This window comes from Dysidea avara, chromosome 2 (assembly GCF_963678975.1).
Source record: "Dysidea avara chromosome 2, odDysAvar1.4, whole genome shotgun sequence".
Lineage (NCBI taxonomy): Eukaryota > Metazoa > Porifera > Demospongiae > Dictyoceratida > Dysideidae > Dysidea > Dysidea avara.
In genome coordinates this window covers 4,784,666-4,810,918 of record NC_089273.1, presented here as the reverse complement: position 1 = coordinate 4,810,918, position 26,253 = coordinate 4,784,666, and the positions used below count along the sequence as shown (strand labels likewise).

General features: G+C 36.9%; 2 protein-coding genes and 1 long non-coding RNA gene across 7 annotated transcripts in view; 2 read left to right on the top strand and 1 right to left on the bottom strand.

The window, feature by feature from the left end:
- The window catches only part of LOC136246476 (pleckstrin homology domain-containing family G member 3-like), a 38,140-nt gene extending 35,945 nt beyond the window's left edge, over positions 1 to 2,195 (top strand). For all 3 annotated transcript variants that reach the window (XM_066037952.1, XM_066037950.1, XM_066037951.1), the window contains exons 18-19: positions 41 to 159; positions 1,629 to 2,195. In XM_066037952.1, the coding sequence (XP_065894024.1) occupies positions 41 to 159; positions 1,629 to 2,096 (587 nt within the window). In that variant the 3' untranslated portion in view covers positions 2,097 to 2,195. The remainder of the gene's footprint in view (positions 1 to 40; positions 160 to 1,628) is intronic.
- A 3,128-nt stretch (positions 2,196 to 5,323) lies between these two features.
- On the top strand, positions 5,324 to 7,214 carry LOC136242586 (uncharacterized). 3 transcript variants are annotated; one of them, XR_010694582.1, is made up of 9 exons: positions 5,324 to 5,869; positions 5,920 to 6,097; positions 6,147 to 6,207; positions 6,259 to 6,443; positions 6,504 to 6,634; positions 6,685 to 6,777; positions 6,829 to 6,916; positions 6,970 to 7,038; positions 7,090 to 7,214. It is a non-coding gene; the product is annotated as an uncharacterized lncRNA (long non-coding RNA). The 3 variants fall into 3 exon arrangements; XR_010694583.1 differs by having other exon boundaries at positions 5,325 to 5,869; positions 6,147 to 6,203; positions 6,335 to 6,443; XR_010694580.1 differs by having other exon boundaries at positions 5,327 to 5,869; positions 6,147 to 6,203.
- Positions 7,215 to 21,942: 14,728 nt separating this feature from the next.
- Positions 21,943 to 24,230, bottom strand: LOC136242574 (uncharacterized). The gene is made up of 2 exons (XM_066034021.1): positions 22,725 to 24,230; positions 21,943 to 22,229 (listed from the first exon to the last, which is right to left on the bottom strand). The coding sequence occupies exons 1-2, from the start codon at positions 24,215 to 24,217 to the stop codon at positions 22,154 to 22,156; spliced, it is 1,569 nt and encodes a 522-aa protein (XP_065890093.1). The 5' UTR covers positions 24,218 to 24,230; the 3' UTR covers positions 21,943 to 22,153.
- Between the last annotated feature and the right edge of the window lie 2,023 nt (positions 24,231 to 26,253).

The window sequence follows — 26,253 nt, the reverse complement described above, 5'->3', positions numbered from 1 at the left end:
TTGAATATACAAATGCAGTAATATAGTATTTTTATTGTAGTTGCAGCCACTGGAAGAAGTCAGAGTGTACTTGAATCAATAGATAGAGGACTTGGTGGAGTAACTGAAGAGAAGATATCAGATAAAGCTGTGAATGAAGAGTATTCAAGAAAAGCACAGGTTTGTAAACATACTGCATAGTGTATATTTTGCTATTGAGTTTGCATGTTTTTGTTTTATTTGATAATAATAAAATAGTTACAGTCTTGTAGAACTACGTACGTACCTTAAACTATGAAGCACTGAAATAAAGAAAATTATGAAATTCATTACACTGTACAGCCTCATACGCTGTATGAAAGCCACATTCAAATGAATGCTAGTCTAGCCAGAGAAGTGTCCAGGACAATAGATAAAATGTGGGCCAACCAATCGCTGACACTGTACGTGTACTGACCATCTCGCTGACTACACGTGTGGTGCCTCCATCTCTCAGTTGGATTTTGAATAGTTTGAAGGAACAGCAGAAGCATGTAAGGAGAAATTTATAAGTATGATTCCAATTATTAGACCTGACCATCCCTTTTATTGTAAAAAAGCACTACTTAATGTTTACTCATGGTGGGTATCAGTTTAACCTATCCAATATTCGAAATCCGAGCTAAAATGGTATAAGGAGAAAGACCGAATACTTACAGTGGTCACAGCTGCTTCTTGTGCGATCAAGTATCTAGTTGCACAAGTTGCTAAACTTTGATGCGTCGTTACAACTTGTGTAGTATAGCCTCATGCCAGACTGTTTTTTTTAACTTTTGTGTGGGGGAAAAGAGACCAGTGAATCTCCAATAGCATTTTTGTGCAGCCGGATTTACATCTTTCGGGGATCATTGATTAGTGATAATGGAGCATTAAAGATATGAAAATGGGAAAATAGCTCACATTTACTTGACAAACCTTTAATTTAAACTCTGCAATGAGTCTGCATCCAAGAGTGCATGCACCGTATTTTCCATTCTTGCTTCGTTAAGACTGCTTTGCTATTCACTAATCAACGATCCTCAAAGTTGTAGATCCGGCTGCTCAAAAAGTCTTTTAGAGATCCACTAGACCCTTTTTCTCCACCCTCACACAAAAGAAAATAAAGTGGTCTGCGCAAGAGACTAGCCAAGGTAGTGATTCCTGCTGCTCTTCTGACTTGATAAACCAATTACTGACTACCTCCTTAGACTTACTTATGAAGACATCTTTATTGAAGAGACCTTAAAAGTGGAAAGAACAGAAATTAAATTTAAATTTAATTGATAATAGATAATAGCTACGATACATTTTTGCACAGTAACAAATATAATGAAGTGAAAACCAATACTCACGTGTACAGTGTATTTGTAACAGTCACAGTGTATCACTGCAGCTTAGATGGCATTCCACGTCGTTCTATCACTGCTGTTTCAATGCCAATTCCCAGGAACTAAATGTTTGCAAAATGGGAACTTTTTTGTAGATGGCTGATTAATTGCCTACTTAGCTAGAACTGCATCATGGGCTACTGGTTTTTTAAAAGCAGTACAAATCAGCTTGTTTATAACTTTGTAGTGATTGCTTCTCATACATGGTTGGTGACAATTGCACATTGTATTTTACTGTTGCAGGGTAGTGCTTTACAACGCAAGAAGTTAGTCAAGAAAAGAAAAGTATCAGCTCCACCGATGATCGGTAATCCTTTCACTTCTACTAATGATCCATCACAAACACTCCCACAAAACACTAGCAATTCTTCTAGTAAAGAACACACTAATAATTTAGGAGAGGATCAGATTTCTGAGTTAGGAGGCAGACTAGCTGATCAACAGTTAACAGATGATTTACTATCAGAGATGAGACCAAGAGAACCCAGCATAGTATTACCGCCACCAAGCCAGTTTACTAGTACTACTGAAGATCAAGACAAAATAACCACATCACCAGCCACTGCATCATCAACAGGACAAACAACTCAACAAAACCATAGATGGTTTAAAACAAGATCAGATGCTTTCAATGAGGATACTTGTAAAACAATTTATAGTGACGATGATGATGATCAGTGTGACATTGGTACTAACACTTGGATTGTTTAGTGTTTACCCCACTATGCAATAATATACAAAAGTGTTTTATTGTACATATGCAAATGCTTGTTATACTAAACTGCATCAATGTTTATTATTATTTATTGATATTCACAGTAAACACAATTATAAAGAAAATTCTGGAACAAAGCTAACTACAGCAGTTATCAGCACCTAACAAAGGTTCATAGACAAATATTCAATGTTTGACACAACAGTCCAACAGTTTGCAACAAAACCGATTTCTGCAAAACACAAAGTGTTTCAGATTAATGCACAATCTTGTCAGCCAGTCATCAAAATTTGGGCTCAAAGTACCAAGAGCACTGATAACAATTGGGATAATTTCTACTTTAACATGCCCGAGTCTCTGAATCTCAATGAGCAAGTCTTGGTACTTGTCAACCTTTTCAATTTTTATGAACAATATTATAGATGAAAGGGCAGGAAAAGTCTCAAAAAAAGCATGTCTATCTTCTTCAACACCAGGCTAGGATTAAGTCAGGATGACTGGCATGTGTGGCTCTATCAGTAAAATCCCAACTAGTGTTACCTTCTTTGTAATTGCTTGTAGGCACCAGCCTATTATGCTGGCATAATTTTGAACATAATAGGTGCCCAAAAACATCAAGCATAATGCTAGCACAATAGGCAGAATAATTGTCATACTGTATGCAAAAATGCATGCCACAGAAAAAGGTTGACTTACAATAACATAGCAGTCAATGCCATTAAGTAGTTATTTAACATGACTGTTATTATAGTTTACAATGCAGCCAAATTCTTAATGCACAATGAGTACTTTTTACATTTAGCCAGTTGTTCATAAGCCAAAGTTTATCATTATCCATTAGAAAGTAACAAAACATGGGAACTGTGGCAAAAAATGTTGAGCATAATAGGCAAATAAAGTTAGCACTGCAGCATAGAATAATAGGCAAAATTAAAAGCATAATAGGCTGGTGCCTAATTGCTTGTATAGTTAGTATGGTCACTCCAAGTCAGCAGAGAAGTGATGGTAACACCTAGATACTTATAGGGTACTTCTTGTATGAAGCATTTAACCGATAGTATAGGTAGCCAGGATAGGGACCATAGTGTGTCTCTTTCAATATTCTTAGAAATAGCATTGTTAATAAATTGCAGCTGCCAATCTTCAGCCCATCTTTGAAGCAAGTCTAAATTACATGGTACAGTAAGGCTGAACAGTCAGTGTAAGAATTGACTGTAGTGTACAATACAACATCATCTGCATACAGTCTCACTTTTGATTTTAAATACTTTGTCTGGGTGGTCATTTATGTATGTATAGCACAGAAATAATTATATGGAAAGGACGGTTTCTTAGGGAACACCTGATGTAGAAGACCTTGCTTGACCCTCTACTACCACTTGCTGTGAACAGTTCCAGAGGCGTAGCCAAGGGGGGGCAAGGGGAGGCATTTGCCCCCCAATAACCGTAGTGGTTTTTTTTTAAAACCTCCGTCACAAGCTTACCAATATTAAACTGACGCAAATGACTATAAATTATGTGCAATACTACGTGGTACCACCAGGGGTTGCTAGTGAACGCGCACACACAACATTCAACTCGCTCGTGAATCCACCGAACGAAAATATTAGAGACACACTGCTATATTTAGCCTAGATTACTCACGTGATAGAGCATTTTCGAATCTAAAGAGTGACCCTCTCAAAGGACCTCGCTGCAGCAGGAGTCACAACTTACAAGTGACAAAGGAGACCAGATGACGCTAAGAACCTACTGCGTATGAGGTCATAAAGTGTTAAATGTACCAAGTTTATTTTCTCGAGTCGATCACACTAGATCTTTGTACGGCAGTGCTGCCAGTGTAGTCGGCCTATTCCAAGAGGGCGGTTCTTCAGAACCCCCTGGCTACGGGCCTGGATCAGTCACAAGCTTACAAGTTCTGCTAGCAAGAAAGACCGGTGGGATTTCATGCAATACGTGGCCTTTGAATTTCGCCGAGTGAAGTGAGTGAACATGTCATCCTGTCAGCAGTGTGCTAGAACTGCAACACAAGCTGTGGCTAACGTAAAGTAACTTGTATTAGCACTAAAATATTAACAATATAGCTCTACCGGACTGTGGATGAATTTGTTGGATCGAGTACAGTTGTAGCACGTGCGATGATGCTCGACGAATATACCTCCATTGAATCATTGATGAAAGATAAGCAATCAGTACTGAAGTTACGTAGCTAGTTGTGTGAGTTGTAATAATACAACACCGTATGTTGGCTAGCCCACCATTGGGTCATTAGCCCTTTTTGCAATCATGAATGATTTTGAGCGTTTCGTGGGGGTATGCCTGCCCCTCCATCACCTTCTGGCTAGCTACGCCCCTGAACAGTTCTCCAAAAAATATTATATTGTTTCTTGATAATTACGTAACCATGTTGGTATATAGGTAATTTTGAGACATCAGCAATTTCATTTTGTTTGGTATGATATGTGACTGGGTCTGCGAAAGCATGTGGGCACAAAAAAAAATAGCCTACCTTTCCAAACTTTCACCACTGATAACTCCATAATTAATTTTTTTTAGAAAATTAAATTGAACCACAAGTTACAGAATGCAAATAATAGTTTACTCCAATGTGGAGATATGACCTGTTACATTATGAAGTGTAGTTTGTGCCCACACGCCCTGTTTTGCAGGCCCACACTGTAAAAAAAGAGGAATATAAGATGGTATATCTAATGGCTTAAACTATACAAATAATCTCAGCATTATACTAACTATCTTATACTTTAGTATAAACCCCATCTTATATTATGGGAAACAGATTATACTTTAGTTTAATACACATTCTTTGTATGGCTTTGTTTACTTAACTAAATGTGATAACTTTTTAGCTTCACCATCTCATTATTGTCTCATTTTTAGCTTCACCATCTCATGTGACCTAAGATTTTTTTACTATACCAAACAAAGTCATGATGATTTTATAATAAGTAGCTACACTTCTGTTAATCACTATAGCTAGCTAACTAGCTTCAGTTTGTTGTGATAATATCATACGCACACATTTTCATATGGCAAAGCATATAATACCAGAAAAATTATTATTTTTATTATTCAATCTAAGAGTCATACAAATCCAGATTTTCTTGCACAGTTAGCACATCTGCAAAAGTTCGTAGTAATGCTTGTTTAAAATTGAAAGGGTCAATGGTGTGCGCATGCGTATTAGATGCAATTAAGTCGCCATCTTTGTCGCTATTGTTGTATCGTAGGTTGTAAATGTGATTGATATGGTGGTGTCGCTCGGACGGTGTATCTCGCGGAGAGTGTGCGCAATCGGCGCCATCGTCCGATGAGCCACGATGATAGTTATGGACCACAACTGTACATCCCTGCTGGCTGTAGTGGTGAAGTGGCGCGGCTAAGTGGACAATTCCTTCGATGGAAACAATCAAAAACAGCTCTGTATTAGACTAAAATGATAGCTTGTACGATAGGTTTAGCCGTATTAAGTTGTTTATTGTGTATTGTATGACAATGGCCTGCAAATGCATGCACTGTTTATTATTAGTAACTGTAACATACACATTGTAGCATACATACTTTAACTTATTGATTGTAACGTGTTCTGTGATTTACATCCTAGGCAAACCATCTGTGCTGCCTGCCTAGTAATTAATAATAAAGAAAATGATCCAACTTTGGTGTTGCTGTGTACGTATTACATGTTTTATATACTGTTATCTCAGCTTATGGCGGATGACGAGTGGACACAGTTCATCAGCCATCAACGGTAAGAGTATGCATGGTCTGCTCTTATGATTTTGTATATTATCTCTTCAGAGATACAGTTTCTTGTCGAACCTCTTAGTTCTACAGGCTGTCAGTGTACAACATCTGCAGTGTTAGTTTCCTTCAATGGCAGCTGCTTCCTTTAAAGAATCTGGTAGCGACCATATGTGGACAGTTTTGTTCTTTTTTCACAGAGTTATTCAACGTCATCTTCTAATTACTTACAGCTGTAAGTGCATTAAGCCTGATTGCGTTTTTATTCATTTTCTTTTCAATAGGGTAGGAATTACAGACTTGGTCTCAGTTCTAGGAGATTCTTCTTATTGCTAACATCTGTAAGTAAGTACACTGAGAGTGTCCAGTATACAATTTATATTTACCTTCATTTAGGTTTGTGGAAACTGGTCTCATTTCGTCTGGGAACCGGTCTCATTTCTTCATGTTTTTCACTACTTTTTATCAACAGCTGACGGCTGCTACCTCGTCTGGCACTGTAAATAAGTTGAGTGTTTTCAAGAACCTGTTCTGTCTTGTTTGTCCTTATTTCACTGACCATGCTTGTATTGCTAACAAAAGTAAGTTCACTGAGAGTATGCACATTATATTACATTTAGTCTTGTTTTGGTTGTACTTAGTGATTACAAGATTCTTGGACTTGGTTATCAGTGTATCAGATGCTTCTTGTGAGCTTATGTAACACGTTAGCCCAACAAAGTCACATACGAAGTGGCTGTTTTATGTCTGGTTAGACTCACTGATAACACCTGTAAGTACACCAAATAATCCAGAATATGATTTACGTTTGCCTCCATTTAGGGTCGTGAGACCTGGTCTTATCAGACTTGTCTTAGTTGTACATGGATTGTCGGTCTCAGACTCGGTCTCAGTTTTAAAAGATTGTTACAAACTGTAAGTACAATGATTGTTTAGTATTCGCTTTATATTTACCATCTTTAATAGAGTTGTGGGACCTAGCCGCCGTTCTACATGGTAATACTAGGTTTCCAGACAAGGTCTCGGTTTTATGAGATTCTTATTGTTACAAACTGTAAGTCCAACGATTGTCCAGAATACACATTATATTCACCATCTTTGTATTAGAGCTGTGGGACAGTTCTACCAGACGACTAACAGATGGTCACAGAGTTCTACATAGTGATGATAATACAGGTAATTTATAATGGAACTTGTGAATTGTATTTACTGTCTTACCTGCTGCAGTTGGATAAAGACTGATAAATGACGAAATTGATTTGATTCTGTCATGGCCAAGGAGACATTGATTTACTAGCTGTGCCTATTGTGGTTTTAACCTATTTACAGAATTAAATTCATTACAAATATAATTATCGAAGTTATTTAATTAAGGTTATGGAAAGTAAAAAAGTACAGTAGTATAGTAGCCAATATATGGTTGAAATAGGCTTAGTCTGATAATACACCGCACTATACTAGTGATTTAATCTCTAATATATGACTGTCTTAAATGTATTCAATAAGCTATTAATATATGCTGTACTATTTCATTCCAATCATGATACTAACATAATAAGACTGTTATAGACCTTATTATTCTGAGCTTTTTTCACAGTGCCAGTTTATTATAGCAGTTTCAGAGTAAGACAAAATAACCCTAAATGTATTTATACTGTGCAATTATTTTACACTATCTCAGTGCAATGACTTACATTTCCTGGCAATTCCTGAATTAAACTTATCCTCATTAAAGCTTCAGAACTTTGCTTTGCTATAAATTTAGTCCCAATATAGTAGGAGTGCAATTAATCCCAAATTGCACTGATAGTTTCTAAAAATTGCGCTGTTAATCTGACAGAATCACAATGTGTTGCCATAGTGATAGCTGCCCATAGCATTACAACACAGTGGTAGGTAACTTTTGTCAAGGTAAATGTCATTTTGTGTTGGTCACTGTGTGATATTTTTGTATAATTATGGAATAATTGTAACAGCCAAAATTACACTCAGCTTTGCCTCATGCAATTTTTTAGTGCAACTATTCTCTAACAATATATTGCACTCAAATGTGTGTGATTACCTATGCTAATTCTCTACATTGTACAATTGAGAACATGGGTGTGATCAAATATATGCAATTTCACTGATTTGCTTTGTTCATTTGCTTTGTTCATTGTAAAAATTAATAATTTTTCTCGAACTTTTCATATGCAAAATTCATATGAAAATCTCTTACATGATTTTTTAACTTAAATCAAACTACTTTAATAGAGCAGTCATACAAGTAAATCATATGAAATATGATATTTTTCACCAAAGCAAAGCAAAGCAAATAATATTACAGTAATCTACTTATAAATTATAAATTAAAATGACTTTTACTGTACACCACAACAGATTTTTAGGGACCCACCTACAGGGGTATTATGCTCAAAGTTTTACCTATTATGCTATATATGCTGCAGTGCTCAAAAATTTTACCTACTATTATGCTCAAGCGTTATGCCTCATTTCTCAAAGGATTTCGACGATAACCAGTTTAGACTATGGCTCATACAGCTCTGGTCACTGCCAATAATGGCGGCTTACTGATCAAATTAGTGTTGAAGCAACAAATAGTGTGATATATAGGGCTGAGGTAATTATGCTCATGATTCTTTGTATTATTCTTCAGAATTTTCTAGCAAAAGTTTGCATTATGCTCCTAAACTCATGCATTATTCTCAAAATTATTCCCAATAAATCAAAATAGAAATGTAAAATTGACAGTTTATTCAAAAATTTATAAGTTATTCTTGCAAGAAACTAGATACAGGATTGTTTTAATGGAAAAGTGTACAAAAATAGGGTTGACTGCTTTATTAGAGTATGTAGGTGAATGTTCTATTAGAGTATCTCGATCCGGTGACTGTTCTATTAGAGTATATTGATCGTAGCGTATTGTCATGAAGTCTTCAATAATTCTTTCAAAATGCTGGCATAATGCTAGAATAATGATTTTTAGCATTATGCTGAAAATTATTCCGGCATAATTACTAGTGATATAATACATTTTCACAAGATTTAATTTCATATTTCAGACTGGCCATTATTCCTGCATGTGCCCTAGTTACAGCTGTTAACCCTTAATCTTTCCCAGCCATACATTTTTACATGTCATCTTTTGTTGGCTGGATGCAAAGTGCTGCATTGAAACTACCCACTTAATTGGGTCATGATCGGTGGCCTTAATGTATTTATATAAGGTAGACCTCAAATTTTTTTGTCACATGTATCACGTGTTTAGCTGGATTCCAGTCACAACAGCCATCAGAAATTATCACTAGAGTGTGAAGAAAACATCGCTGGATAATAGAGGTGATTGTATTCATCTATATAGGAAGCCTACCAGTAGCTGTACATATACTTTTCTGCACTAGCATATGTGACTGGATTTGACAAAACAAGGCTTCGACGCACAAAGCTTTGTTAGGAGATATGGCGATTTTAAGGAATCATTGTGTAATAACTTCCCAGTGCCTACAGCTGTGCAAACAAAATTTGCACCAATTGTTCATCTGTTCACTAGCTATCACTGAGTGGGTGTATACATTTCTGATGCCCAAAATTTGCCCTGTTTTGAGCAGCTTTTTTCGAGCGGGTAATAATATCACAGATGGTAGTACTAAGGGTGGGAGGGTGGGGGTAGTACTAAGGGTGGGAGGGTGGGGGTGGACGGTGGTCTAAATATACGGGTATAAAATATACGGGTATAAAATGGAGTAAGAAGACGATTGGAGTCCAGAGGCCAAGTTTGGGCTCTCCATGGCCCTCCATGGCCCTCAAATTACTCCAAATTGACTGAGAACACTATTGGCGAGCTCTCTGTGAAGTCCCAGCTCACTACACACCATTATCACAAAGTCATGGCCATTTAATGGTGCCAATCTCACACTCGTGGCTTTGACAGGGTCGGAAGAAAGCTGCTACAGAAACCAGACTTGCCAGTGCTGAAGGAAGTACAGTGTGAAATATGATAGTGTATTAGACCAGCAATCCATTTCTGGTAAAATCGTAAGTTTGATTTTGTGTGTGTGGAAGCCTTGTTATATGAAATCCGGTCACATATTGTTATGCTTTAAATTTACCTATTAGGCCACATAAACTTAATAGTAGTTTCTCATCTTCCTGTACTCAAAATAGCAGTGCGGGAGGGCAGATTTTTATTTTATTATTTACTGACTAGGTAGCTGAATTAGCTAGTTAAAATGACTCAGAATGAAATTTTCTTAGACTGCTCTAACAAGGTACCAACTTTAGAATGTGCTGGATAGCTACACTCAGCCACCGGTGGTGTAAAAAATCCTTGATGAGGTCAGAAAAATGGTCATGCGGGTGGGGATGAGAAACTAATAATTAAGTTTATGTGGCCTTACATTCAGCTATTGTGCTCAAATATTCAATCCATTGTGTACAGAATTATAACTATGTTTGTTGGTCTATGTCCAATATTATATAAGCCTAAATGGCAATTGCCCATATTGTGCTAGACAAGTTTAATTTTGCACACACTTTCTGATAAGAAAATGATAACTTTCAATTTGTGACTAAAAGCAAACATTATTGTTATCCATGTATAAGCTGTAAAGATGCATATAATTGTATTATGTCCTGAGTCTCCTATCTGCTGTACATGTATAAGAGAATGTTAGACTTTTTTCCTTTAACAAGCATGTTTATGGCCACAACATGACATAATTATTCTATGTATTATATGCTAGCAGTACGCTTGATGCTTCTATCATGCTCAATAATTATTCCATCATAATAGGCTGATGCCTTGAAATGTTTGTATAGGTTTTCAGAATTCGGACCCAAGAATTGTTTGTTATATGTGCTAAACTTCTTGATTTTCGTCAGTGTTTGCAACATAATAAAATCATTATAATATCAAATACAGTGTGGATGATATAACACTAACTGCAGAACGTTGAGTAGTTTAACACAAACTTGTATTTTCTTTGAATTTGATATATAATTCCACCAGACCTACACACAGTTTGTAGCTACCAAATCTATGGTCATCGGGAATATTGAATATCGGGAATATCAGGAATATTGTAGGTAAAGATAATTGTAATTCTAGCTATAGTGCTAGCATAGGAAGAGTATTTTGGTCTACTAATCTAAATATAAAATTCAACTGTAATCAGGCATAATGATACTGTACATTGTGAAATTCTTTTCCAAATTGTATGTGTATGTTTATCTTACTGTATCCACATATCTTATGTTAAATGCAGCCAGTAAAGCCAGGCTGTATATATGTTAAACTTCACAATAGCAATTTGTATTACAGTTCACATAATTTGATTGACTAATTTCCTATTAACCAAAATGATAGTCTTAACTGAGTACGATGTATTGTGTTGTCTAGTTTGTGTGTGATGTATTAATATTGTGTTGTCTAGTTTGTGTGTGATGTATTAATATTGTGTTGTCTAGTTTGTGTGTGGTGTATTAGTATTGTGTTGTCTAGTTTGTGTGTGGTGTATTAATATTGCGTTGTCTAGTTTGTGTGTGATGTATTAATATTGTGTTGTCTATCCTGGTCAATAAAAATTGCAGTCTTGATTGGTACACATTCCTCTCTCTTTCCACTCCTCTAACATTTTAGGACAACATGGAAAGCACACTAGGATATTAATCTCACAGTTTATTGTAGATGCAGATCAAGGAGGGAGGAGGGGAAATTCACTCTGGAGCATGACAATTGTGGTTTCAGTCCAATTACCTAGTAGAAATATTTCATATTAAATTATCACTCTCCAGCAATTAAATCTTACCATTTAGGCTTGTAATACACCTAAAGCATTTAGAATATTCTGAATGCTGATTGTGCTTCACATACTCAGGGCCACCCACAGGGGGGGGCAACTGGGGCATTTTGCCCCGGGCCCCAGCCTGAAAGGGGCCCCAGGAGGCCCCATGAAGGGCCCCCTGAATACCTGTTTAAAAGATCGATATACTCTAATAGAGCAGTCAGATCTAAATACTCTAATAGAGCAGTCACAGTATTCTTCAGAGGAGCAGTATAGCAAGCTTATAGATAAGGAGATATGGTTGGTGATGGGTAGTTATTGTCATTGCCAGCAGGTTGTGACCTTTTTTTTTTGTTTGTTTGTTTTTTGGTCTTCACCTTACAACTTGGGTCAAGGGCCCCACTTTAACTCTTTGCCCTGGGCCCCTTAATTTCTCTGGGCGGCCCTGCACATACTGTACTAGTTATATTAATTTTAGTACTTTTCTTATCTCCCACTATAGAGAGAATAAAGAGAGAATAAACGTCTTAATGATTAAGACAAAATATACATTACAAGCATACAGGGGCCTAGACACAGAGGTACCATGTGCTGATGGATCAGTACAGGAGCCCTGGCAAGACTTACATTAACTAAAGGTAAATTAAATTACAATACACAAAAAAAAAAAAAAAAAACTATATCTACATATATGTAATACTTAAAGTTTACCTAAGGTGGTCTAAAAGATCCCAGCCCGGGGAGGCTCTAGAATTAAAAATTCTGTAAGAACAGGACACAGCAATGCGAGCTGCCTGCTCAAACAAGGATCTTATGGTTTTCTTTGGCACTTCACAAGCAGTAGCCATTTGAGCAATTGTTTCTGGCAAAAAGTGGCCTAAACAACCAATTTCAATTGGAACAAGATTGACAGTTAACCCAGAAAGCTGGAGGTCATATTGCAAGGAGCTATATCGATCTTCCTTTCTAGCTCTAGCAGCAAGAAGATGTTGCTGGGTATTAGTTGGTACTGTCAATTCGAACAAACAAATGGAATCATTAGAAACCAATACCAAGTCAGGCCTGCTGAGGGTGGAGGAAAGATTGGTTGGGATGGTACTAGGGGGGCTGGAACTAGCTAGATAACCAGGAAGGTCAGCGTAAAGTTTGAATGTTTCAGGTAAATGCTGTTGGAGCCCATGAACAAGGACCTGTAAAACTGAATCATGTCTCCAGGTATACCTGCCTTGATCTAGAGCAGCAGGACAGCCAGTCAAAATATGGTTTGTTGTGGGTTGAGGAGCTCTATTATTAAACCAGACACATACCCACAGCTGGCTGAAGGCTGCCAGGCTGTAGGCAAGCACCTAGTTTACTATTATTATCAAGACTCACGGTAGTGAGTCGCGCGGCCAGTAAAGCAGAAACGCGCGCCGCAGACAATAAATGACGCGACCACTACGTGAGGATTTTACAAGAACGAACGTTGTCAAATTCGGCCTTCCTGTAATCCACCCATCACTTACGCTATCCCTCTGAAACTCTGGAGTTGAACTCATCGTGTCACTAGTAACTACCACACAAGCAGTGAAGCAAATCCATGCCGATTGTTTCGTGATCGAGGTTGCCGACATCAAAGGGGAAGTTTCATTTTTTTTTTTTTATCGCATGCGGTTAGACGCAACCGCAGGTGTATGCCTTGCGTTCCTTTGTGCATTCCGAACATTCATCGCCCTGTTATCGCTTCAGTATTCACTCAATCACCTCAAGATTCACATCATCGATTTCACCATACATGATTACCCTACAGTCGTGATTTCAGCACCAAACGAAGTTTCAGTCGTCCTCAGTCGACCTAGAGGCCAAATACAAATCCCAGATTGTTGTTTTCCGCAATACTCGCTTGGCATGTAGGGCAATGTGTCTTTAAACTGTTCTGAAAGTTTCGTTCAGATTGAAACATTTGTTTTCGAGAATGGCTAGTTTGAAATTTGAATTTAGTCGCCCCCACGTCATTTGCTCTCTAAGAATTTTACTCGGAATTTAAAGAATGACGCAGAGCACAACTGCGGTCACTGGGTATTGATGAACTGGCGCTCTATGTAGTTAATCAGTACATATAGCCACCAAGAAGTGTGCTGCCATAGATTATAGTCCATAGATATAATCTATGGTGCTGCATACCATCCTTCGTTTTGAAATTAGTCGCCCCCACATAATTTGTCCTCTAAGGGCGCGGCTTAAAGAATGACACAAGAGTACAACTACGATTACCAGCTGTTGACACAAGCTGTGAGTAATTAGCACATGTAGCTAGCTTAAAAGGAAGTGTGCAAAATCGCCTAATACAATTGTCACCATGCATTATTGCATTTTATAGCACCCCCACACAAAATTACACATGTAATTACAACATACAGAGGGGACACATGAATACCAAACCCTTTTCACAACAATAATGTAAGAATTGTACAATAATGACTGTAATATAACTGCTATGCAAATGTTTTCCAGTGGCCCGCCATGGTAGCAAGTCTCACATGACGGCATGTATATTTATCCAAACACAATGGGAGTAACGAGTAAGTATGATGACAACAAGTTGGTATGACTCTATTTGTAGAATCCAGATGAGTGGGTGTGGCTCCAGTATGTCTACACAGTTAACAAACATTCCTGTTATAAATACGGGCTAGAGTTGCAATATAATAGTATAGTATTTAAATGCAATAATACATAGTCTCCATTAAACGACACTAAGTGGAGGATATTGTTGCATCTCTAGTATGTACACTCTATCAGTACAACCCAGTGGCAATTCTAGACCTGACCTACAGGGGGAGCCAAGTAGGGAACAGCATAACTATTGTTGTTTGGCTATGGTATAAAGTAGAATTTTCAGGGGGGTCTGGGGGTGCAACCCCCAGAAGCTGCAGGATTTTTGCAATTTAAAGACTTGACAACAGCCTAAAATTTGTTCTAAAAACATGAAAAATGCTAAAAATAACAATGCCAATCTATACAGCAACTTTTCCCCAGGATTTTTTAAAAGTTATTTTTTAACAGGGGGGGCCATGCCCCCCCCCTTAGAATTGCCTATGGTACAACCTATCTTAATGGCCACTAGTATAGAAAGACAACCACTCTTGAAAAGCCAATTCCAATTGAGAATTTATACACTGTTACCTGCTGAATGAGTGAAGGTGGCAATAAACAAGTTCCACCGTAATTTATACACGTGATCTGATCCTGTATATTCTGTCAGTGGATGAGATCCACTTGGCCAGGACAAAATGTGACTCAAGTGCCCTGGATGATCCATACTCAACCAACTTATGACCCAGTGGCACAATGGAACTGACTATTTATAGAGAATACAATTATATTTATTTCTAAGATGTGTGGATGTGTGGACACATTACAACACATTACATGTACATACAAGACATGCTACGTACTGTTTTAGCATTTCAAGTCACCACATTATACACGTACCAGTCAACAATGCTTCATAGTGCCCATCAGTAAACCTGAAGAAAAGTTACGAAAAATAAAAATTCACATAAGTACAATGAAACCTCATTAATATGGCAGGCTGTGGGACCAAAAAAAGTGGCCTGAATAACAAGGTGGCCTTATTAATGAGGTCATAAGTAATGCTTAGCTATATTTGGGACCTACTAGAGGTGGCCAATATAATGAGGTGGTCTTATTAAAGAGGTGGCCACTAAGTGAGGTTTCACTGTACATATAGTTCACAATATTGTGAACAATATTAATGGTTAACAATATACACTGAAACCTGCAGGTCACTTCTTGTGGAAGATTGCTCTCTACACAAAATGACACATTCAGAGATTGTATTTAGATGGATGATGCAGTAACGCAGCGCATTGTGACTTCAATACTCGTGATGTGTCACTGCTAGGCAGCAACCATATACACGGCACTGCCACATCGCACTTGCTCGCACACACAATTTTGCTAAAGATTTTACAAATTGATAATTAAGGGGTGTGGCAACTAGCTGTTTCGCTCGCAAGACTGTGTGGCAGCTGTTTCCCTTCTGTACAAGTGGCCACCAAGACAGGTCCACTGTGGATGAAAGCCAGGCATTAGATATTTGGTATTTCATGTGAAGACATTCCAGGGCTTCTGGTAGTCTCAAATCTCACCACAGTTTAACTCAGGCAGTGTTGTGGTCACCACTAAACTACTGGAATGCTGTGTTATGTTCATCTTATGCTTGGCTACTATATTGTAGAACTGAAATGGATACTCTGAAAAATATATCCTATGGATAATGACTTCATCACTTTCTTCATCAGGAGCTTATAAGGACCAATAGTGAAACTTTTTACACTTGGGGCTGACAGTCAACTGCCTATGTCTGAAGCAGTGCTTTTGGTGCTTTAACAGATTGGCTTCCCCCTTGCTGCCAGCACTCACTGTCTCATACGCTGTCATACACTAAATCCATCTCTATAGCCAGTTAGAACAGCATGCTTCTTACCTTTTTTAAGGACGCATAATGCAGCCACCTCTTTAAAAGGCAAGGTTAGAAAATTTTGTCCCTACGGCCTGAATAATGACCAGTTTTCACTGTACTATTAGTGATTAGTGATCATGGGTTATTTATTAAGATACTAAGATATACAAATGCTACAACCTCTAAGGCCCCTATTTGGTGATTATTAGTTTCTCATCCACCACCCGCATCCTTCTTAAGCTACCGCATGGTAAGCCATTATTTACTCTGTGCATGCTCAGAAGAACACGTGATACCAAACTGTTATAATTTTTGTTGATGAACGCTACAATGCGCTATATACAATGGCGGATCCAGGATGGGGCATTTAGGGCAAATGCCCCCCCAACTTATGGAGGAGCCAACTATAGCTAGCTAGCTAGTTCTAATTAAAATACTAAACTTTATGTCAGGACAAGATCATTTTGTACAACTCATGGAAATATGCACATTTTACTAACATTTATTACAAATTCGATTGAAAACAAAGCAAACCGAAGTCAAACTAACTGTGAAACAGTCACCCAGCACCTTCCTGCGTACTAAGCGCCTCTAAAAATAATTATCGTTTTGCAGACATTCAGGGCCTTAAATCAACTTTTAAGACTTCACAATCATCTGCAAACGGCCAAATGGCAAAAATCAACAGTGAGACACTACTAAGAGGTGCTTATTTGCTACTTTAAAATTTCAGCAACTAACAAGAGAATCTGGCTCTCTCCAACCACCTACAACTTAGCCTGTTTGTGCCCCTCCCCTTGCCAGCTCCTGGATCCGCCCCTGATATATCACCAGGAGAACTGTTGTTTTCCTTAGCAAATTGCTGCAGTGCCAGTTGCAATCGTGCTCTATCGACTTCATCAAAGCAGGCTTTCAGTTGACCGTCGAAAAACAGTTGGCGATTACGAAAACTAGAATCAGCTGGTGAAGAAAATGTTTGTAGTAAGAAAGAAAGACAATTTGGACAAGGTCTGTACATCAGTGTTTTAATATTATAAAATAATGGCATAATGGTAATAAACTCCCGCCCGCATCATAACAATTAGAAAGGCTGGATGAGAAACTAATAATCACCGAATAGGGGCCTAAATATAGCAGTAAATTTTTTACCCTGGTCCAATGTCACGTAATAATCGTGACTTCGTGAGAGACTCTATTGTGACAAATACATGTTTATCATGATATGCAGTGGCGTAGCCAGACTTTTCGCCATGCCTGGGCAATGGGTGGGCAAGCCATTTCCTATGTAACACACGTACACATGCCCATCTTCATATGGACATCAATATAACATTTTAAAAATGCATTATGTATCATCCTACACTACTGTATGCAAGATGACTAATATCAACCTAATAGAAGCGAACGCCTAGCTAGCTATTGGCCTTCTAACATATTACATACATCTAGCTACATGTGTCTTAATACCAGACTACAAAGATTCTTGAATTAAAGCACGAGGCGCTCTATCACGTGATGACTACGCTCTGCCACTACAGTTGTTAGCCTAGAAAAGTGGAAACAAAAAGAAAAGAATTGCTGACTGAACAAGTACTCCATACCGTTTGAATTGAGCAGTATCCACACGGATAGATGGGTGCTAATTTCACAAATACCTCTAGACTGCTTTGCCTCCCGAGTTTTGACCACACCAATAGCTACCGTGATCACGTAATCCAAATGTAAACCGTCCAGCCCACTATAGTGAAACCAATTCTTTGTCCTTCACTCCTTGCGCGGTTTTTTGTAATCACGTGATCTTGCTTCTATTTATTGCCTCCTCTATTTGTGCACAATCAAGTTACTCGTAGGGAAAATCCCTTGGATAACCCCATCACTGTTTAGCCAAAAAGAAGGAAACCATCGGCGAAAATGGCACGGTGAGTGTTGTATAAGTTGTGATATACTTATTCTTGTACAGTGACTAGTTAAGTAACTTTAGCAAAATCTCGAGCTATCCAGCCCACGTCTTTATAATTACTCTAGTAGCTGATGGTGGGGCAAAGAAGTCTGATGCCCGGGCAATGCCCTGGCTTGCCCGGGTTTGGCTACGCCACTGATGATATGTGCTAATTGCCTTTTTACAATTAAGTTTTACAACACAAATACATGCATAGTTAAACTCACCAATTGCGACTAAATCCCTTCAACACGAAAAGACAAGTAATGAGACAACCTTGGAGACAACAGCCACACAAGCCTATTCTGGTGCATTTATTTAGTAGTAATATAAATTTTAAAGGCGTTTATTTACAACAGGACATAATTACGCGCCCCTCTATTGTCTCTGTACATACTGGCCTTTTCTTTACTATTCTCATTTCATTTCACAAGATCTCTTGGCAGGGGTGTAGCTTCTTCACTTGAATTAGTCAATGCTTGAAGTAGATCGAGATACTCTAATAGAACAGTCACATTTCTACAAGTGCCATATTTTTATATTGTAAAGTCTGTAAGTAGCTAGTAATTTAAACTATACAATCCGATGTCCGATGCTAAGCAGAAGTTGTAACTATGCTAAAAATTGATTGCTGTGTTACAGCTGTTTTGTGACTGCTCTAATAGAGTATCTTGATCGTTTCAATGCAGTACAAGATGAAAGGCAAAGTGTTGTTAAGGGTTTACTAGTTAAAATGGGTGTTAGTTGACTGCAGTTGCATGCCACTAACAGGGCCGTCCATAGAAATTAGAGGGCCCAGGGAAAAGAGTTAAAGAGGGGCCCAGGGGCAAGGAAGGGTCTAGATCCTGACTGCTCTATTAGAGTATATCGATCTTTCTTTAAACAGGTATTCAAGTGGCCCCTTTCGGGCTGTGGTAGGGGGAAAAATACCCCAGTTACTCCCAATGTGGGCGGCCCTGGCCACTAAAATTACAGTTATATTTTAATATTCTGTCACTGTAATCTGGGGTTTCTGTCAAAACCATGGAAACTCACCTACTGTTATCAACAGTGGATTGCTTATTCTAACAAAAAGGATTGAAATCCCATCCAAAAACAGCTTATAGCTGTAAAAAAAGTGCGCGTCCAAGTAAAGCAGAGTTAACTGCGACAAAAAGTAATGATATCATAATGTGGCCATGTGCGAGGTGTGCAAGTTGTAAAATTAATATTAGCTAATCAGATAATACAATGTTATTGTTAAAGTGTTAATGAGAACTATGTGATGCTGCTAGTTTTTAAGTGTGTGAGCATCTTCATAAATGCCACATAAATTTAATTCTCAATTAAGCAATGTGTATAGATTCTCTGATAGTAATAAATAGTTTGAGTTTGGCCGCCTTTCCTGTATACAGCAATGCTACGAACAAAGGAAAGGTGGCCAAACTCAAACTATTTATTACTATCAGAGAATCTATACACATTGCTTTATTGAGAATTAAATTTATGTGGCATTTATGAAGATGCTCACACACTTAAAAACTAGCAGCATCACAGAGTTCTCATTAACACTTTAACAATAACATAGTATTATCTGATTAGCTAATATTAATTTTACAACTTGCACACCTCGTACATGGCCGCATTATGATATCATTACTTTTTGTCGCAGTTAACTCTGCTTTACTTGGACGCGCACTTTTTTTACAGCTATAAGCTGTTTTTGGATGGTTAATATTAGCAAAGCTAACCAGGGTGACATGCTGATGTGCATTACAATCACATAATTATAATGTTTTTTAAATGTTTCATGTTCAATTGTGTCAATATCTGAAACTGGTAGGGAGTTTCCATTGTTTAGGGTAAGAAGGAATACTTATGCACATAAACTTTTGATTGTAATTTACTGAGCTTTGTAAAAGCTTTGTAAAAGGATGTTGAGGATGAGTCTTGGGCACCAGAGTTGCCAATGGTAAGCAGCTATCACGTATGACTAGTAAATGCTTGACAAAATTTTCAGTCTAGCAATTGACTTCTGTTTTGGATACCATATAGGCCATAATATAGTTTAACATGTCCGAAATATTGTTGTGCTACTGACTAGACCTATGTCATGGGCTTATTTAGAATGAATCTGGCAGCTTAAGCTTGATGTGGCTTGATTGTTGTGTCCAGATGACTGAGTAGTGTTCAATGGAAGGTAGCAGTAATAGTTTTTATAAGTGTCGATTTGCATTGTAACAGATTCCTTTTCAGGAATCCTGCCTTGCCACAAATGTGGGTACCCAAGATAGTCTATGGTGGAGGAGGATGACAATATTTTGTTACTATATTCAGTGGAACATGTGATGTTTTGGACATATTTATGTATATCATTAACAAAATTAATGTTCTGTCTATTTAGTCAATCATCAACTGTTATCTGGATCATCCAAAGAAACTGATATTTTTTTGGTTTATAACATTCAGGTTCTCTGTTTTTCCTGGAAATTATATACAATATATCAGCTGTGTGTACATTATTAAATATTAACTCACAAAGTATAGACAGTTGATTTTTGCTAAAAAACATTTTTGTCATTCTAGATTCTTTATTCAGAGTGGTATTAGTCCTCATTTGGGTATAAATTTATTGATGGAGGCTGTTGTTTAAATCTTTAATTTGATGGAACATCTGCACAGTCTAATAGCTTCAAACAATCTTTATTCTGCAGACTGAAGCATTCATCTCTTGAGCCCAGGAATGCACATAACATCGAACAATGACACAATGTGTATACACCACATGTGAACTAAACATAATTACGTGCATACCAGAGGAAGTGAATTCTTAACTGGGCTAGCATTACAGCCTGAAATTGTAAAATAACCACAACTCAGGTATTAATACCTCACCTGTTGTGTTACAACTGTCATTTGTTTCCAATGCTTCATTCAATGGCAGATTGATAATCTCTAAGCTCATCTATATCATCAAGCTCCATTATATTATGATTATGGGTCTCTATCAGCACAGATGACCAACTGTCAATTCTTTAACTATAGTAGGAGTACTGACCAAGAATTTTTATAACACAATAGTACAACAAGTCATGCAAAAACCATTGGCCAAAGTTATTGGCTTTCTTCATTCACCTCAACTATTTGCACTTTACACATGTCACAATTACAACTCACTTAGTTTTCTATCTCAGCTCATCTCTGGTGTCACAATTAAATAACTGTGATGTCTTTCTCAGTCATTAAAATATACAAAGCTACAACTGAACATATGCATATATACAGGTTATACAGTACTTTACAGCAAACTAAAATTCTAACATATAATATTTATATGTTTGTAAAGTGAGAATACATTACAAAATTACTTAAATATTCTTTATACAAAAATTATTTCTCAGTACTGTTTAAATGTCCTATTGTACTATATTACTGTAGCTTCCACTGTGTTTCTCTGTAGCATTTCCTGTGCCACACATGCACCCTTTGTGAGGACTAGTCACATAGCAACACTGAAGACAAACCCTATTTAAAATGGTGTGACTGATTCTTTTGAGATGGTCTGAAAGGCCATAAATGTTTCCATCTTCAGTGAAAATTTCACCCACATAGCTTCCAAGGTTGGTGAGTTAAATTACACTATAAAACACCATTTATCTACTAATGTAGCTATAATGTACCAGTTTTCCAAAACCAGGTGACATATACAACTATCATGAAAATGTTAGAATTCAACCTTGTATTGTTAAGCAGGAATATGTAGCTACATACATGAACAGTACTAGTAATGAATATCATGAGCAGTTTTTCATCTAACCTACCATGTTAGGAATGAATTACTCCAGCTAGTAACTACAATGTAGTTTTGTTGTGCAACAAAATTCCTGTCAAATAGAACTTAGCCTTCAGCCCACCTGTTTCTGAGCCAAAACATCACTTCTAATTGTGACATATGTAAATTTTTATGTTATGATAGCATTAGGGAAAAGATCTGTACACTACAGCTATTACATTTAAAAGCTGAAAGTTCTACGATACACATTAGGGGGATACATGCATGTGCGACACACTATATATGCATACAATCTACACTTGTTATTGTTCACATCTCTTAGTATACAGTCAGTCTTCAATCTCATCCATCACTTCCATGAAGGATTCACGATAGTGAGTGGCATCATTGATCTCTGATTCTCTGCTATATGTAAGAGTAGAGAGAGTATAATTTGTGCCATGACAACAATCAAACTGTAATGTATGATGTGTAGAATAATTATTTATAAACAGTAACACAATAAAGTACAATATTGATGGGGTCTCCTGGACATCCAGAAACATCTTCTAATATTTGTACTTACACAGGCATGTAGCATAACCATCAAAATTATTATCAAAACTTTAGTAACACATGTGAAAGTAGCTACAGAAAAATCTACTGTGAAGTCACTGTTAAAACTGCAGCAGTGGAGTATTGCATTAGTTAACTTAATGAATAATAATATTATGTTGTTTTATTTATTTTTTATAGTTTCCATCCAGCATATTTTCCTCAAATGCTTGATATTTTGCTCAACAATTATCTCTTTTGCCTTTGACATAACTGAATTTGGTTTTGCAGGTAATTTTTGGCAATGTACATGGAAACATGATATTGCATTGCCATACCACACAATGATAATAATAATATACTTACATTTCACATATAGTAGCATTCACCCTCCTGCTATCATCAATAACACTATCAACAAACTCTTCTCTCATTGGCATCTCATCGTTGTCATCGGCAATGTCAGGTTTAGGTGGTACACAATATTTAGTGATTTTCTTTATTGTCTTTTTGTAAAGGTAAATTTCCATTATCAGAAATGGTATTAAGGGAAGTATAACTAATACAAACATAAATGATAGCAATAAATCAGGATCATAACTGTCAATAAGTGGTACCATTGAAACCACAATCATCAGCTGTAACACAAAGCCATCAAACACATTAAGAATGTCAGATCCATATGGCCTTATTGTCATATGTATAAAGGCTAACAAGGAATTGAAAAAGATCAATAAATACTGGGAAGTGTCATTATTTGATGTATTGGCAATGATTATCAAAATAATAACCAGTCGACATATCATGTAATAAGCTGCAAATAAACGATACTTGTCTTTGTAACATCCTTGAAACTGATCCAGCAATGGTTTTATTCGGGTAAAGTTGATTTTGTTGTTAAGAAATGGCTCCAATAAAAGTAGAAATGGCAGACCAATTACAATAATTAGAGTGCATATTAATGCTAGAATAAAATATGGTAGATGACGGCCATGTAAATACTCTATGTCAGGTGACAGGTAAGTGTAAACCTTATCCACATTATGAAATGTCAGTGATCTCAATATCAGTAATGAAGTTGTTGCCACAGAAGTGTACGATAACAATAGAAGAAAACAGATAACATGGATAATTCCTCTACTAACAAATAATGAAAACTTGTATGATATCCTTGCTAATAGGCAGATTACTACAATGATAATGGCAACAGCTAGTGGATGGACATAATGAATGAACTGTTGATCAATTCCACTCATATTAGTTACTAAACAGAGCTGTCCTAAAAACTGTGGTGTAACGTTTGCAATACTTGACATAATGCTAACAACTGTAAATAACCCTTGTGATGAGTACAAGTGTTCACTCAGTAAAATATCCACCACACTGTAATAGTATGTAATAGCATACAAATAACCAATCCCAATGTGATAGTATGTCACAATGAACACTAATATAATTATCACCACCCAGTATAGGATTGATAATGTTACCACAAGTACTGTTTGTCCAGCTGTACACTTGTCAACACTTACACATTCTATAGAATCAAATGAAAGGGTATAGCCTTCCTTACAACCACCACAAGCTGTACCAGTTCGCTGTGAAATGCACTGATTTGCTCTGACTGGTGAAAGTTCATAAAATCCATTACCCGTTTCACAACAAGTAAAATTACAATAGTTATTTGGACAAATTGTCACTGTAGTTTTATCATCAACTTCACCAAACCAGTAACCACTTTTGATAGATGATGTACTACCAGAACAAGACACAACATCACTGTCACTGTAACATACACATGTTTGTGTATTATTATTATCATAGTGGAAACCAGGGTAACATGGTGATAGTTCAATCATTAGCTTAATGGAAAACTCCTTTAAGTCAGAAATACCACTATCATATGAAGTGATGACTATTGTATAATTAGTTGCCTCCATAACTTTCATCCCCTTTATACTCACTCCTTCAAATACTGTACATGATATTAACACATTGTTTGATCTAACAATATGATGATCTTGATCTTCACTGCTCAGAACAAATTGTGTTGATTCAGCAGGTTGATTGTAATAATCCCTTACACAAGCACTCATTATAATTTCCGGACCTAGCATTATATTTTTTGTTAAATAAGTCTGACAATTTGAATCATTGTCATTATCAATACATGTAACTGCTGAGTCGTTAAATTCTAGTTTTCTAGGAGAAGTTTTAATGACCTCATCAAAATGATTATATCCTTTGTTAACGATGCTGTTGCTGAAACACATCTCATCACATGATGTTGGAACGTCAACATAAACATCAGAACCTGTTAGGTCAGTGTTGTTATGAAATGTAATATTTGTAGTGTTGAATGTAATTTTACTCTCAGTACTTTTTGTCAGGTCACAATATATGGCCCCACCATGGAGATTAGCAGTGTTGTGGGAAAATGTGTTATGAGAATTATGGGATATACTTAAAGTGAAGTGATCAGTTAGATGCATGGCCCCACCACTTCCTGCAGCTGAATTACTGAAAAACTTTGTATGGGAATTATCCATAAATGTTACAGGAGATTTCACAACAGAGATGGCTCCTCCATTCTCTGCCTTATTCCTGGTGAAATTTACTGAAGTATTTTCCACAAATGTCAATGTTGATTGTAGAATTGATAAGGCTCCACCATATTGAGATGTATTGTTCATAAACTTCACTGTAAGTTTTCCTTCTAGTGTAATGTTGGAGTTATCACTACAATAGATTGCTCCACCATACTGAGTACCTTCATTATTAGAATAAGTAACTTTTGAGTGTTCTGTAACAGTCACAATGGAATTGTCGGTAATGTACAGTGCTCCTCCACTTTCACTTGCTTTATTAGTATTGAACGTTAAACTTGAGTCACCATCTAATGTGATATTAGATGAAGACACACAAGATACAGCTCCTCCATCCCTGGCTGTATTATAATTAAAACTTACACTTGAGTTACCATCAAATCTGATATGAGATGAAAACTCACAAAATATAGCTCCTCCATCATCACCGGCTTCATTGTTATTAAATGTTACACTTGAGTTTCCATCAAATGTGATACGAGATGAAGACACACAATATACAGCTCCTCCATCATCACTGGCTTCATTGTTATTAAACCTTACACTTGAGTTACCATCAAATAATGTGATATGTAATGAAGACACACAATGTATAGCTCCTCCATAGTTAGCTTCATTACTATTAAATGTTACTCTTGAGTCACCATCAAATGTGATATGAGATAATACAGCTCCTTCAAAATCACTGCTATAATGCACAGCTCCTCCATCATCTCTGGCTTCATTATTATTAAATGTTACACTTGAGTTACCATCAAATGTGATATCAGATGAAGTCCTGTAATATACAGCTCCTCCATATCTGGCTGTATTATTATTAAATGTTACACTCGAGTTACCATCAAACGTGATATAAGATGAATCATACCAAAGTACAGCTCCTCCAAAATCACTGGCTTTATTATTATTAAATGTTACACTTGAGTTTCCATCAAATGTGATATGACATGATTTATGACAAAGTACAGCTCCTCCAACTCTAGCTGTATTGTTATTAAATGTTACACTTGGGTTACCATCAAATGTGATATGAGATGAAAAAAAAACATATACAGCTCCTCCATCACCACTGGCTTCATTATTATTAAATGTTACACTCGAGTTACCATCAAATGTGATATGAGATGAAGACCTACAAGATACAGCACCTCCAAAATGACCAGCTTCATTATTATTATATGTTACACTTGAGTTTCCATCAAAAGTGATATGAGATGAAAACACACAATATACAGCTCCTCCATCATCACTGACTTCATTATTATTAAATGTTACACTTGAGTTACCAT